At 37.8% G+C, this 15,796-nt stretch overlaps 1 protein-coding gene across 2 annotated transcripts in view; it reads right to left on the minus strand.

Moving 5' to 3' along the window:
- Window positions 1-15,796, minus strand: part of WDR64 (WD repeat domain 64) — a 145,974-nt gene that overhangs the window by 69,375 nt on the left and 60,803 nt on the right. For both annotated transcript variants that reach the window (XM_058701713.1, XM_058701714.1), the window contains one exon: window positions 7,971-8,110. In XM_058701713.1, the coding sequence (XP_058557696.1) occupies window positions 7,971-8,110 (140 nt within the window). The remainder of the gene's footprint in view (window positions 1-7,970; window positions 8,111-15,796) is intronic.

The following is a 15,796-nucleotide window of genomic DNA, read 5'->3' on the forward strand; positions in this document are numbered from 1 at the left end:
ACTAGACCACCTTCTTACAACATTCACAAAAATAAACTCAAAATAGATAAAGGACCTGAACGTGAGACAGGAAACCACCATATTTATTTTTCTGTAGTCACAGGTCCTATGCTTAGGAATTACTCTAAGGTTATAGGAATATTTACCTGTATTTTCTTCTGGAAAATCACAGAACTTCTATGTTTTTATATTTTACATGTAAGATCTTTAATGTGTATGGGATATTTTGCTGTTCATTATGAAGGGATCATCTAATTATATATTTTTTTTCTTTATATGGTTAATCAGTTTTCCCAACATTTAATGAACTACCATCATCCTCAAAGACTTGGGTTGCTATTTTTATAATATACAAAATTCCCACACACATGAATTCATTCTCGCCTTTTTTGTTTCATGGATGCGTCTAACTCGTTCTGCATTTAATACTGCTTTGTTTTATTTATTGCAACTTTTAGAATATGTGTTGGGGTGCCTGGGTGGTTCAGTTGGTTAAGGATCTGACTTCAGCTCAGGTCATGATCTCACTGCTCATGAGTTTGAGTCCTACATTGGGCTCTAGGCTGACAGCTCAGAGCCTGGAGCCTGTTGAGGATTCTGTGTCTCCCTCTGTGTCTGCCCCTCCCGCATTCATGCTCTGTCTGTCTCTCTCTCAAAAATAAATAAACATTAAAAAATAAAAAAAGAGTATGTGTTAATATCTGACAGAGGAAGAAATGCTGGCTTATAATGATATTTTCCAAAGTTTCTAAGATACTCTTGTATATCAGTATTTTGACATTAACACTAAACCGCAAACTGATGCTTAAAATAATCATGAATGCATTAAAAAATAATAGCATTAAAAATTGTTCAATTTGATGGAGAATATCTTTTATAGTACCCTATTGCCATGCAGAAAACATAGCATATACCTTTGATCATGTTCTTCAATAAAAGTACTTCAGAAAAACCTAATTATCTTAATATTAATGGTGAATATCGCTTGTTAAGATTATTTCTAGGTATTTCACAATTTTGCTCTCGTGAATGCTATCTCTTTGACCATTGTGGTTATTGCTCTTACATAGAAATTTATTTATTTTTTAGAAATTGCTATTGTCACAAACCACCTTACCGAACAATCTGCTCTTAAAATTTTAAACTGATTTTGTGTGTCAACTATCTTCAATTTAAAAAATTTAAGACCTGAGAGGAGGAAGATGGCGGTGTAGGAGGACGCTGGGCTCACGGCGTCCTGCTGATCACTTAGATTCCACCCACACCTGCCTAAATAACCCAGAAAACCACCAGAAGACGAGCAGAATGGATTCTCTGGAGCCAAGTGTAGACCAGAGGCTCACAGAAGAGGGTAGGAAGGGTGGAGAGGCGGTGCGTGCTACACAGACTGGCGGGAGGGAGCCGGGGCAGAGGGGCAGCCCGCCGGTGAAGCAGAGCCCCTGAGCCTGGCTTGCAAAAGTGGAGGGGCTGGACGGAGTATGTTCGGACAGCAAGCGGGACTTAACATCTGGAAAGTTATAAGCTAACAGCTCTGCTCGGAGAGCAGGAGGGCTGGAGGACAACAGGAGGGAGAGTTGTTGAACCCGGACAACAGAGCTCAGCTTGGTGGGGAACAAAGGCACTCGCCAGTGCCATCTCCCTTGCCCATCCCCCAGCCAAAATCCCCAAGGGAACCAGTTCCTGTCAGGGAACTTGCTTGCACCGAGAAAACACCCAACGCTGAGCTTCTGCAGATCCATCTCTCCAGTGGTGGGTCTGACTCCCTCCCAGTGCCCCAGGGCCCCTCCTGAAGTGGATCACCAAAGGAAAAGCGAGCTGAGCCTGCCCCTCCCGCCCCTGTGCACCTTGCCGATCCACCCCAGCTAATACACAAGATCCCCAGCACCACAAGCCTGGCAGTGTGCAAGTAGCCCAGATGGGCCACGCCACCCCACACTGAATCCTGCCCCTAGGAGAGGGGAAGAGAAGGTACACACCAGTCTGACTGTGGCCCCAGTGGTGGGCTGGGGGCAGACGTCAGGTCTGACTGCAGCCCAGGCCACCAACGCAAGTTATTCAAGAGAGCACAGGGGAAGTGCCCCACAGTTCCACACCACTCCAGGGACTATCCAAAATGACTAAAGGGAAGAATTCCCCTCAAAAGAATCTCCAGGAAATAACGACAGCTAACAAACTGATCAAAAAGGATTTAAACAATATAACAGAAAGTGAATTTAGAATAATAGTCATAAAATTAATCACTGGGCTTGAAAACAGTATAGAGGAAAGCAGAGAATCTATTGCTATAGAGATCAAGGGACTAAGGAACAGCCAGGAGGAGCTAAAAAATGCTATAAATGAGCTGCAAAATAAAATGGAGACAACCACAGCTCGGATTGAAGAGGCAGAAGAGAGAATAGGTGAACTAGAAGATAAAATTATGGAAAAAGAGGAAGCTGAGAAAAAGAAAGATACAAAAATCCAGGAGTATGAGGGGAAAATTAGAGAACTAAATGATACACTAAAGAGAAATAATTGGTATTCCAGAGGAGGAAGAGAGAGGGAAAGGTGCTGAAGATGTACTTGAAGAAATAATAGCTGAGAACTTCCCTGATCTGGGGAAGGAAAAAGGCATTGAAATCCAAGAGGCACAGAGAACTCCCTTCAGACGTAACTTGAGTTGATCTTCTGCACGACATATCATAGTGAAACTGGCAAAATACAAGGATAAAGAGAAAATTCTGAAAGCAGCTAGGGATAAACATGCTCTAACATATAAAAGGAGACTGATAAGACTCGTGACAGATCTCTACTGAAACTTGGCAGGCCAGAAAGGAATGGAGGAAATCTTCAATGTGATGAACAGAAAAAATATGCAGCCGAGAATTCTTTATCCAGCAAGTCTGTCATTTAGAATAGAAGGAGAGATAAAGGTCTTCCCAAACAAATAAAAACTGAAGGAATTCATCACCATTAAACCAGCCCTACAAGATCCTAAGGGGGATCCTGTGAGACAAAGTACCAGAGACATTGCTACAAGCATGAAACCTACAGACATCACAATGACTCTAAACTCAAATCTTTCTATAAAGCACTGAATGTAAATGGACTAAATGCACCAGTCAAAAGACATAGGGTTTCAGAATGGATAAAAAAACAAGACCCATCTATTTGCTGTCTACTCATTTTAGAGACTCATTTTAGACCTGAGGACACCTTCAGATTGAAAGTGAGGGGATGGAGAACTATTTATCATGCTACTGGAAGTCAAAAGAGAGCTGGAGTAGCCATACTTATATCAGACAAACCAGACTTCAAATTAAAAGCTGTAACAAGAGATGAAGAAGGACATTATATAATAATTACAGGGTCTATCCATCAGAAAGAGCTAACAATTATAAATGTCTATGTGCCAAATACGGGAGCTCCCAAATATATAAAACAATTACTCACAAACATAAGCAACCTTATTGATAAAAATGTGGTAATTGCAGGAGACTTTAACACCCCACTTACAGAAATGTATAGATCATCTAGACACACAGTCAATAAAGAAACAAGGGCCCTGAATGATACATTGGATCAGATGGACTTCACAGATATATTTAGAATTCTTTATTCCAAAGCAACAGAATATACTTTCTTCTCCAGTGCACATGGAACATTTTCCAAGATAGATCACATACTGAGTCACAAAACAGCCCTTCATAAGTATACAAGAATTGAGATCATACCATGCATACTTTCAGACCACAATGCTATGAAGCTTGAAATCAACCACAGGAAAAAGTCTGGAAAACCTCCAAAAGCATGGAGTTTAAAGAACATCCTACTAAATAATGAATGGGTCAACCAGGCAATTAGAGCAAAAATTAAAAAATATATGGAAACAAACGAAAATGAAAACACAACAATCCAAACGATTTGGGATGCAGCGAAGGCAGTCCTGAGAGGAAAATACATTGCAATCCAGGCCTATCTCAAGAAACAAGAAAAATCCCAATACAAAATCTAATAGCACACCTAAAGGAAATAGAAGCAGAACAGCAAAGAAACCCTACACCCAGCAGAAGAGAAATAATAAAGATCAGAGCAGAAATAAACAATATAGAATATAAAAAAACTGTAGAGCAGACCAATGAAACCAAGAGTTGGTTTTTTGAAAGAATAAACAAAATTGATAAACCTTTAGCCAGGCTTCTCAAAAAGAAAAGGGAGATGACCCAAATAGATAAAATCATGAATGAAAATGGAATTATTACAACTAATCCCTCAGGAATACAAGCAATTATCAGGGAATACTATGAAAAACTATATGCCAATAAAGTGGACAACCTGGGAGAAATGGACAAATTCCTAAACACCACACACTTCCAAAACTCAATCAGGAGGAAATAGAAAGCTTGAACAGACCCATAAGCAGCGAAGAAATTGAATGAGTTATCAAAAATCTCCCAACAAATAAGAGTCCAGGACCAGATGGCTTCCCAGGGGAGTTCTACCAGACGTTTAAAGCAGAGATAATACCTATCCTTCTCAAGCTGTTCCAAAAAATAGAAAGGGAAGGAAAACTTCCAGACTCATTCTATGAAGCCAGCATTACTTTGATTCCTAAACCAGACAGAGACCCAGTAAAAAAAGAGAACTACAGGCCAATATCCCTGGTGAATATGCATGCAAAAATTCTCAATAAGATACTAGCAAATCGAATTCCACAGCATATAAAAAGAATTATTCACCATGATCAAGTGGGATTCATTCCTGGGATGCAGGACTGGTTCAACATTCACAAATCAATCAACTTGATACATCACATTAATAAAAGAAAAGATAAGAACCATATGATCCCATCAATCAATGCAGAAAAAGCATTTGACAAAATTCAGCATCGTTTGTTAATAAAAACCCTCCAGAAAGTCGGGATAGAAGGAACATACTTAAACATCATAAAAGCCATTTATGAAAAGCCCACAGCTAACATCATCCTCAATGGGGAAAAACTGAGAGCTTTCCCCCTGAGATCAGGAACACGACAGAGATGTCCACTCTTACCGCTGTTGTTTAACATAGTGTTGGAAGTGCTATCATCAGCAATCAGACAAAAAAAGGAAATCAAAGGCATCAAAATTGGCAAAGCTGCAGTTAAGCTTACACTTTTTGCAGATGACACGATATTATACATGGAAAATCCGATAGACTCCACCAAAAGTCTGCTAGAACTGATACATGAATTCAGCAAACTTGCAGGATACAAAATCGATGTACAGAAATCAGTTGCATTCTTATACACTAATAATGAAGCAACAGAAAGACAAATAAAGAAACTGATCCCATTCACGATTGCACGAAGAAGCATAAAATACCTAGGAATAAACCTAAGCAAACTTGTAAAAGATCTGTATGCTGAAAACTATAGAAAGCTTATGAAGGAAATTGAAGAAGATATAAAGAAATGGAAAAACATTCCGTGCTCATGGGTTGGAAAAATAAATATTGTCAAAATGTCAATACTACCCAAAACTATCTACACATTCAATGCAATCCCAATCAAAAGTGCATCAGCATTCTTCTCCAAGCTAGAACAACCAATCCTAAAATTCATATGGAACCACAAAAGGCCCCGAATAGCCAAAGTAATTTTGAAGAAGAAGACCAAAGCAGGAGGCATCACAATCCCGGACTTTAGCCTCTACTACAAAGCTGTCATCATCAAGACAGCATGGTATTGGCACAAAAACAGACACATAGACCAATGGAATAGAATGGAGACTCCAAAGTGGGACCCACAAAAGTATGGCCAACTCATCTTTGACAAAGCAGGAAAGAATATCCAATGGAAAAAAGACAGTCTCTTTAACAAATGATGCTGGGAGAACTGGACAGCAACATGCAGAAGGTTGAAACTAGACCACTTTCTCACACCATTCACAAAAATAAACTCAAAATGGATAAAGGACCTGGATGTGAGACAGGAAACCATCAAATCCCTAGAGGAGAAAGTAGGAAAAGACCTCTCTGACCACAGTCGTAGCAATTTCTTACTTGACACATCCCCAAAGGCAAGGGAATTAAAAGCAAAAATGAACTATTGGGACCTCATCAAGATACAAAGCTTCTGGGGGCGCCTGGGTGGCTCAGTCGGTTAAGCGTCCGACTTCAGCTCAGGTCACGATCTCACGGTCCGTGAGTTCGAGCCCCGCGTCGGGCTCTGGGCTGATGGCCCAGAGCCTGGAGCCTGCTTCCGGTTCTGTGTCTCCCTCTCTCTCTGCCCCTCCCCCGTTCATGCTCTGTCTCTCTCTCTGTCTCAAAAATAAATAAACGTTAAAAAAAAAAACAATTAAAAAAAAAAAGATACAAAGCTTCTGCACAGCAAAGGAAACAACCAACAAAACTAAAAGGTAACCAACGGAATGGGAAAAGATATTTGCAAATGACATATCGGACAAAGGACTAGTATCCAAAATCTATAAAGAGCTCACCAAACTCCACACCCGAAAGACAAATAATCCAGTGAGGAAATGGGCATAAAACATGAATAGACACTTCTCTAAAGAGGACATCCAGATGTCCAACAGGCACATGAAAAGATGCTCAATGTCGCTCATCATCAGGGAAATACAAATCAAAACCACACTTAGATATCACCTCACACCAGTCAGAGTGGCCAAAATGAACAAATCAGGAGACTATAGATGCTGGCGAGGATGTGGAGAAACAGGAACCCTCTTGCAGTGTTGGTGGGAATGCAAACTGATGCAGCCACTCTGGAAAACCATGTGGAGGTTCCTCAAAGAATTAAAAATAGTTCTACCCTATGACCCAGCAATAGCACTGCTAGGAATGTACCCAAGGGACACAGGAGTACTGATGCATAGGGGCACTTGTACCCCAATGTTTATAGCAGCACTCTCAACAATAGCCAAATTGTGGAAAGAGCCTAAATGTCCATCAACTGATGAATGGATAAAGAAATTGTGGTTTGTATACACAATGGAGTACTACAGGGCAATGAGAAAGAACGAAATATGGCCCTTTGTAGCAACGTGGATGGAACTGGAGAGTGTGATGCTAAGTGAAATACGCCATACAGAGAAAGACAGATACCATATGTGTTCACTCTTACGTGGAGCCTGAGAAACTTAACAGGAACCCATGGGGGAGGGGAAGGAAAAAAAAGAGGTTAGAGTGGGAGAGAGCGAAAGCATAAGAGACTCTTAAAAACTGAGAACTAACTGAGGGCTGATGGGGGGTGGGAGGGAGGGGAGGGTGGGTGATGGGTATAGAGGAGGGCATCTGTTGGGATGAGCACTGGGTGTTGTATGGAAACCAATTTGACAATAAATTTCATATATTTAAAAATAAATAAATAAATATCCAGTTAGTATTCTCATTTCCCCCAACTGTCTTACACAGACAACATACATATATATTTGGTCTATGTGTTTAATCAGCAGGCAAATAAATTCCAATTATTATAATTAAAAAATAAAAATAAAATAAAATAAAATAAACATAAACATAAAATAATTAAAAAAATAAAAAATTTAAGACCTGATTTTGTTGTATTTTTTGAGGAGGTATTCATTATTATTTGCAAATATAATGACTCAGTCATTATATATCTAATATTCGTAACTCCTTTTTCCTTATTTTAGCACATTGATTAGAACATTTAAGACAATGTGTAATAACAGCAACAGAACCATCATGCTTTCTGTCTTTGCTGATGATGTCCTGTCTGCAACAGGAGAGCCATGCCTGCTCTCTTTCCAGCACGACCTTCCTTTAACGCTTATATTTAATCATATTCTTTTACATGCTCTCATCAGCAGAAACAGAACAGTGGCTCATCATTTCCTTCTCCACATCGACAGTATTTTTCTCAGTGACAAGCAGCTATTTCAGTCAAAAACTGTATGTGTTCTAGATTTTCCAGTGGCTGATTTTAAGGGGAAAAAACGGTCTATTTCATTTATGTTGTTTTCTGTTACCTTTGCAGAGGAAAGACTGATGATGTGTTGATCTTTCTCATTGGTTACGATCTCGGTGACACTGAACATGTGCCCCACAAGTTTCCCCACCGGCTTGGTGCTGATGTTGGGATGCCACAACCGGAGTACCTTGTCATCTCCTAACAAGGAGGACATGAGGAGGTTATTTGTTTTTTCAGGGATACAGACAGCTGTACGGACAGCTGGTCAAAGTTTAAAAAGTGCCTCTCACTCAATCATATCCTTCTCATCCTTCTAATACCAAATCACATTCTGCTTCTTCCAGGATGCCGTCTATGATTGACTTGCTAAGAGGCCAGGCTTGCTTTAGGGCCACTTCCTCCTGTCAGGCTGTTTTGCAATAATTGTATTTACACACACGAATGTGAATTCTTATAAATATTTTATGAGTCCTTTTCTTGATTCAGTACTTTCCCACTCATTCATGCATTAATGTATTATTTATATTTTATTTACTTCCCAAGGTATTTTAAACAGATGCTCTTTTGTCTTCACATTGAGAGGAAGAGGAAAATTGCACATAATCTCTACCATTATAACAAAATCAACTGTTTTCCTGTCTCCATCTTCCCTTCTAGCACATATCCATAAGCATCTATAATTTACACATACTTACTATCATAGCATACATACTATTTTTTAATTGTTAAAATCATATGCGTACACGGTAAAAGATTTAACAACACAAAAGACTATAATTTTGTCAAAAATGTCTTCTTTTCCCTCAGAATCCCTACTTCACCTCCCTATAGATAATCACTGCTAACTGTTTTCTCCCTCTTTTTTAAAAATAAACTTTTTATTTTCAGAGTTAAGGAAAACACTTTTCCATTCGTATTGAAATGCGTTGAATTATTTTTAGCGGGTATTTAGATTACCATTTCTCAACAACAAAAAATCACTATTACTAACTTTTATCTTTGATATACACATTTAAAAAATATAGTATGTTTCCAAAATAAAAAAAATCACTGTGTTTTAAAATGTATTTTTACCAAGAAATCACAGCATGCTATCTTGAATGCAGGGAAAGACCAACCGTGTTATTATATGTGGGGATTACAAGGCAAGTTGCTTTCTGTTTTTTTTTCCCAGGGTTATTGAAATATAATTGACATACAACATTGTGTGAGTTTAAGGTATGCAACATGATTATGTGATATAAGTATATATTGCAAAGTGAGGTTAGTTAACACATGACCACCTCACAGTTACCTTTTTTCCTTGTCGTCAGAACTTTTTAAGATTTGCTGTCTTCATAACTTTCAACTCTACAATACTGTTAACTATAGTCACCATGTAGACTTTATATCCCCAGAACTTATTCATCTTATCACTGGAAATTTGTACCCTTTTGTAAAATACAAATTTTATATGTTCAAATAATTCAAATTATACACACACACACACACACACCATTTTTTTTTTGCATTTGTGGAGAAGCACAGGTCCACACCTTCATAATTATCATTTTGGCTGCTACATCATCATTTTTTAACATTTCCTATCAATAAATGTTCCTGCTAATTCTAGTCTTTCACTTTATTCAGCAACTTACGTATTTTTTTTCTTCTTTTGGATATTGTTATTGAGGATAAATTTCCATAGTGTTAGGTTGTTTTCTAAAATGGTCATACCAAATTCCAAAGCCATCAACTATATATGATTATACCAGTTTCATCAAATTTGGGCCAGAAAATGGATTTTATCACAATTTAAAATGTTTGCTATTTTAATGTCTAAAATGACACCATGTTTTTATTTAATTTATATGACAACTGATGCTGCTGAATTTTTTCTCCCACGTATATCTGCTATTGTATCTCCTCCTATGAATTATTTGATCATATACTTTACCCATGGTCTATTAGAATTCTGATGATCTTAAAAATTAAAATCTAATAAAATTTTATTATCATATGCATACACACACACATCCACTTTTATGGTAAAGACTAGCTAGTTGTTTACCAACTCTTATTGTCTCTTACTGGGTACACAGCTGGACTATATTTCCCAGACTCTCTAGCAGTTAGGTGTGATCAGATTACTGACTTTAAGCCAGTGAACTAAGAGAATTGATATCAGATTTGACATGAGTAAGAGAAATACATTTCCATTTTGCTTGAGTCATTATACATTTTAGGATTTATTGTAAGGAATAAGTTTAAGAATTCTCTGACCTTGCACCAATGGGTTAACAAGGCTTAGAGTGGAAAGCTGCCACAGGGTAAAAGTGCCTCCAGAGTATAACAAAGGATAGAGCAGAGTGGAAAGCCCCTTGCACAGGAGGAAACTGTCCAAGAACAGATAGAGGTGGAAAGCTGCTGCAGCAAGGTGAAAGCGCTGAGAGCTAGTTAACAACAAAAATACTTGTTAACCCAGAGGTAGTATGTTCTATTTTCTTAGCACCTAGAAAAGTTAATATAAACAGATACAGGACCTGGTGCCTGTAGTAAATGGCCATGTGCTCAGTGCCAGGACTTTGATTTGTATTGATCGTAACACCTAACACCTCATACCTTTAAAACCCCCTTTTTCTCACACACATGAGTTAATGACCACTGTTTTGTTGTCTCTTTAATGATCACTGTTTTATTGTCCATCACATTTTTAAGCCTTCTGATCCTAATAAATACCGAGCAAAGATCCTTACTCAGGGTTCTTGTATCCTCCTGGACATTAGCCTCTCTCGTATTCAATTTTGTGTCCACTCTCTTGCTGGACAAGAGAGAACTCCAGACTCAAAGTCTGTGACAATTTATTTGTTACAGCATTATCTAAACTAATGCGTAGTTGTAATCTAATTATTTTAAACAAGCAACCTGAACCATGTATAATAGTTTACGAAATATAGAATATTTTTATTTTATTAAGCTTATTTATTTTAGAGAGAGAGAGAGAGAGAGAGAGAGAGAGAGAGAGAGAGAGGAGAGAATGCGTAGGGGAGGAACAAAGAGAGAGAGACAGAGACAGAGAATCCCCAGTAGGCTCCATGCTGAGAGTGCAAAGCCTTATTCAGGGCTCGAACTCATGAACTACAAGATCATAACCTGAGTGGAAATCAAGAGTTGGACCCTTAGCCAACTGAGCCACCCAGTTGCCCCCCAAATACAGAATATTTTTAATATATTGGATGTCCTATTTCACAAATAATTAAATGTCATTTTGAGTCATATAAAATCATCAAAGAATTTCAAGTTGGAACACTAGGAATATATAATCCAACTCTCTTATATCAGAAAAGAAACTAACTCCTACATATTAAGTGATTTTCAATTAAATGATTTACTTTACTTTAATGATTTAAGTGTGATTTGTCCAGAATCACATATCAGAAAATAGTATCACATTAGGAATATTATGGCACATTCTTGATAATTTATTATCAAGGACCTTCAGGGCACTAGAAAAATAAGATTCTACAATAACACTATAACTTAAGGTATAATTTATATATAAGTTATATAAGACACAATTTGTGTATTAAAAAATACAAAATTCAAAGTGGTCATGTTAGTTAATCAGGTATCACATATTTGGCCACCCACAGGATGAATTTGCTGATATATATTGGATTTTTTTATGGAAATACACTTACCCACACCAGTCAGTTAGGGAGGAGAATTAGATAACTTACCAGCTCAACATTTATAGACCAAAGAAATGTTATAGACACAAATGTTTTCATAATTCTATGATTATTTTGCCAGGTTCCATAAAAAGAAAAAGGAACATAGTATTTTCTTTCTCTCCTTTGAGTATTCCAATCCATTCTTCAAATCTTAGCATACTTTACCTCCAAGAATATTTCAAAATGTCTTCATATTCTTTAAAACCAAGTGCCCCTGCCTATGTGTTCCCTGCCCCAGCATGTTTTATAATTAATTATTCATTTTTCTCTACCATCCACTCGAGGGCAGAACTTTTTCTTTTTTATCATAGTATCTCAAGTGTGTAATCTACAGTGGGAGTTCAAATATTTATTGAACAACTTCCACAACTTCAACTTTGGGATGCTGAATCCTAGCTCAGAAGTTTAACTATCAAGTGGCACAAGACTGGGAAAACATGTATCCAAACAAAAATAAATCTTTGTTGAATGTTCGCCTGATTCCTTCCACTCCAGAAGTCGTTGGGTTATGGAATCTTAGTAGAGACAGGCTGAAAAGTCTCAGGGCACAATTGACTCTTACCTTCTATTTCTCAGGCAGCTGGTATGAATTGAATCATGTCTCCCCAGAATTCTTATGGTGAAGCCTTGACCCCCAATGTGATGGTATTTGGAAATGGGGTCTTTGGGAGATAATTAGGTTAAAATGAAGTTTTGAGAGTTGGGCCCCAATGATGGGATTACTGTTCTTATAAGGAGAGACACCAGAGAGCTAGCTCTCATGCTCTCTCTCTCTCTTTCTCTCTCTTTGCCATGTGAGGATAGAGGGAAAAAAATGGCCATGGGCTGGCCAGCAAGAGAGCTCTCACTAGACATTGACCATGCTGGTACTTTGATCTTGGACTTCCAACCTCTAAAACTGACAAAATAAATTTCTGTTGTTTAAACATTCCAGCCTATAGTATTTTGTTATGGTAGCCTAAGCTGACCAAGACGGTGACCAAGATATTTTAAGTGGGTAAGGGGGATGTTTTGTTAAATTTAAAACTTCCATGTTGCTCTTATTAACAACAAAAAAAAATCTTAAGAAATTACTTCATGCTTGGCATTTTGTTAGATGTTGAAAAAATTCTAGATACTGACCCTACTGAAAGTCTTTTTCAGAAGACCAAAACTTATACCTTCTAGAACTTATTTCCAACACATCCTCCCTAAAGATGCCCCTGATCACTGTCCCCAGCCTCAGATGGTGTTAGGATTTCTTCCCCATTCTTAGGTTGTTTTCTTCATGTTTTGTTTATAGCACAAACCCTATTTAATTATTATTATTATTATTTTTTGCTTAAATATCTGTTTACTCATTATCTGGTGAGTCTTATATTTCTCATTTACAGCAGGGTTTGACAAATAGTAAGTGCTTAATACATGTTTGCTAAGCGAATGAATTGGCTAGTAGAGTCACTCAGGGAGTGCTTACAAAATATGTATGTGGGGAAAGTCTACCTTGATTTGAAACCTGACTCTATCACTCACTAGCCTTATGGCTTTAAGTAAGTGACTTCATCTCTCTATATCTGGGTTTTCTCATCTGTATATATATCAGGGATGACTGGAACTTTCGTCATAACCTTATTGTGATATTAAATGGGGTCATACATGGATAATCTGAACAGTTCCTGGACTATGAGGGGAATATTACTACGACTCTATTCTTCTTCTTCGAAATCGCTGTCATGTGCAATGTATTTTATATAAAATGTTTGGGGGGGAGAGAGAAGAATGCATTCACAGTGATACAAAACATGTCCTGCTCTTGAGAGTTTATAATCTAGTAGAACCACTAAGGCAAGCATGAACGATCTGGAGGTAAAGTAAGCATTCATAGAAAATATTTCAAATCTGAAGGTAGGATTTTCTACTATAAATGATATATTATGGGTCATAAAGGGTTAATTCCTTGTTCTTTTGTTATTTTTCATTTATTTTAGTTTCTCTCTTCCTTTTTTTTTTCCACAGTGATTTAGATAAGGCCACATACAAAGATAGGATTTTCTTTCCTTTAGCAAGCTCCTATTTCAGCTGGTGAGTCAGTGGATCCAAATGCCTCACTCTTGATGAGATGAGCTGGCTCAATGCAGAGAGAAAAGCAAGGGAGGGAGAGACTGTGTCAACCAGATTGCTGTGGTCCAGGGGTTGCAAAAAGGGGCTGGGAGCAAAGAGGACTGACTCGAGCTCAGGTTTCCGAGACGACCAGTTGCATGATGAATTGAGGCAAACCATTCTCTTTTCTGGGGCCTCAATTTCCTTATCTGCAAAATTTTGATTTCCCAAGATTCCTTCCCATTCTAAAGTGTTATGATTGTGTGCTGTGGAGGGAGGGGATTACTACAGTGAGAGTACAGAGCAACCAGGAATTTGTAAAGGTAATGAGAAAAACTCCAGATTATCAGCTATATGATTCATACTGAATAATTCCTATAATGCAGTATTTTGCTTGCTTTCTCGTTTCATTGGCAAGTATGTTCAGAACCTGAGCCTCAGGCCCACAGGTAGTTGGGCTTTACCACTCCTGGAGGATGAAGCCGGGCTATCCTCAGAAGAAAATCTGTGACTTGTATGACACAGGAAGAAGGATACAATAAAAGATTATGACTTGAGAAATGTGGCAAACGAAGAGCTTTGTCCAGTGTGCATTATGAAAGAAACCCATTGTGTGCTACCAGAGTCTTCCAGTTGGGTTTGTTTTTTATTGATAGTAATGGAATCCTTATGTGGTCTGTGTGGTGGTTATTTGGAGCCAGAATGATCAGAAAGGGACATGATACTAAGCTCTAAATGTCTACAGTGCTTAATCTGTATTGTTATTGTTACGATTATTAATCTGTTGACTCATGATCCATGTTGTATTATAGTTATGTATTAATATGTCTTATTTGTATGATTAAATTTAGAATTCTAGAAGGTTAAAATACAACCTGATCTCTATGACACATAATGCCTAGTCTGTAAAGCTGTGCAAGAAATATTTGTTGAATGAAATATTAACAAGTGCATGCAGAGCCTCCAAGTTATCTTGGATGGCAGAGAATTGTTTTTATACACTGGAACTTCCAAAGTAGGAGTTTAGCTCTTAAAATGCCAATAGAGATGGATATTAGCTTTAAAAAAAAATTCTTCATGGTCACTACAACAATGCTCAGGAAGTTTGCAATTTTTTTATTTGTTTTGTTCTGTTTTTGTAAATACCTTGTCCTGGTTTGGCTTTTTTTTTTACCTCCCTGCAAGAGCTTCTATTTTTTCAAGCTCATCAAATGTCCCTGCATATTTCACACATTCAACTATGCCTAGCAAAGCTGCTTTCATAGTATATTTTGAGTCGTCAGCTGGTACATACAGTACATTTAGCAATGTGCTTGGCTGAGTCACTAATCAACAAGAGTATTCTCCTGAGGAAAACGTGTTTTCAGTTATTGAGGAATTGCATTTTCTACTAATAGAAGCTCTGTAACTGTGACAATTTAATAAATTTTGCATGGTGAAAAGTATCAGTTGCCTGTCAGTCATACTGCTAGATGTTTTGGTTTTGTAAGAAAGCTAGAAAACCTATAATTAATAAGATTTCAAAGCCATAGATGGGCATCTTATAATATAATGACCACTGAGGTTATAATGAAGGTCAAATACCGTATTCCATAAACACTGAAGTGGTTTGAGTTCCAGAACTTTACCAAACACGTTTGTGTTTTTTCCCCCTCAGAAATGATTAAAATATCTAATATTACAAAATATATGACACCTGGTCAATTCTTACATTTTTTTATTATTTTGTGTGAGAACAAAGAGCTGTTCAAAGGAGTTAAGATGGAAGTGACAGTTTGTCTTTTCAGAAGAATCCAATTTAGGAATCAGAGCTCACTATAGCTGTGCAATTTTACTTTCTTATAGGGTTTCCTGAGGAGGGTCTGAGTTGAAGTAGGATAGAGGCCACTATATTTTCACCAAACTCAAGACATGCCATGCGGGGACAGAGTCCATGATAGTTCTATTCTCTGTCCCAGGACCACTGTGCTCTTGCCCTCATCCCCAGAACACCCCTACCTCCTTCTGATGAGTGGTCAGCATCATTTCCTCACAAGGAATAAGCCAAGACAGTCATTGGCTCAGCAAAGGGCAATGGGGATCAAGAAATTGT

This window comes from Neofelis nebulosa, chromosome 15, assembly GCF_028018385.1.
Source record: "Neofelis nebulosa isolate mNeoNeb1 chromosome 15, mNeoNeb1.pri, whole genome shotgun sequence".
Taxonomy (NCBI): domain Eukaryota; kingdom Metazoa; phylum Chordata; class Mammalia; order Carnivora; family Felidae; genus Neofelis; species Neofelis nebulosa.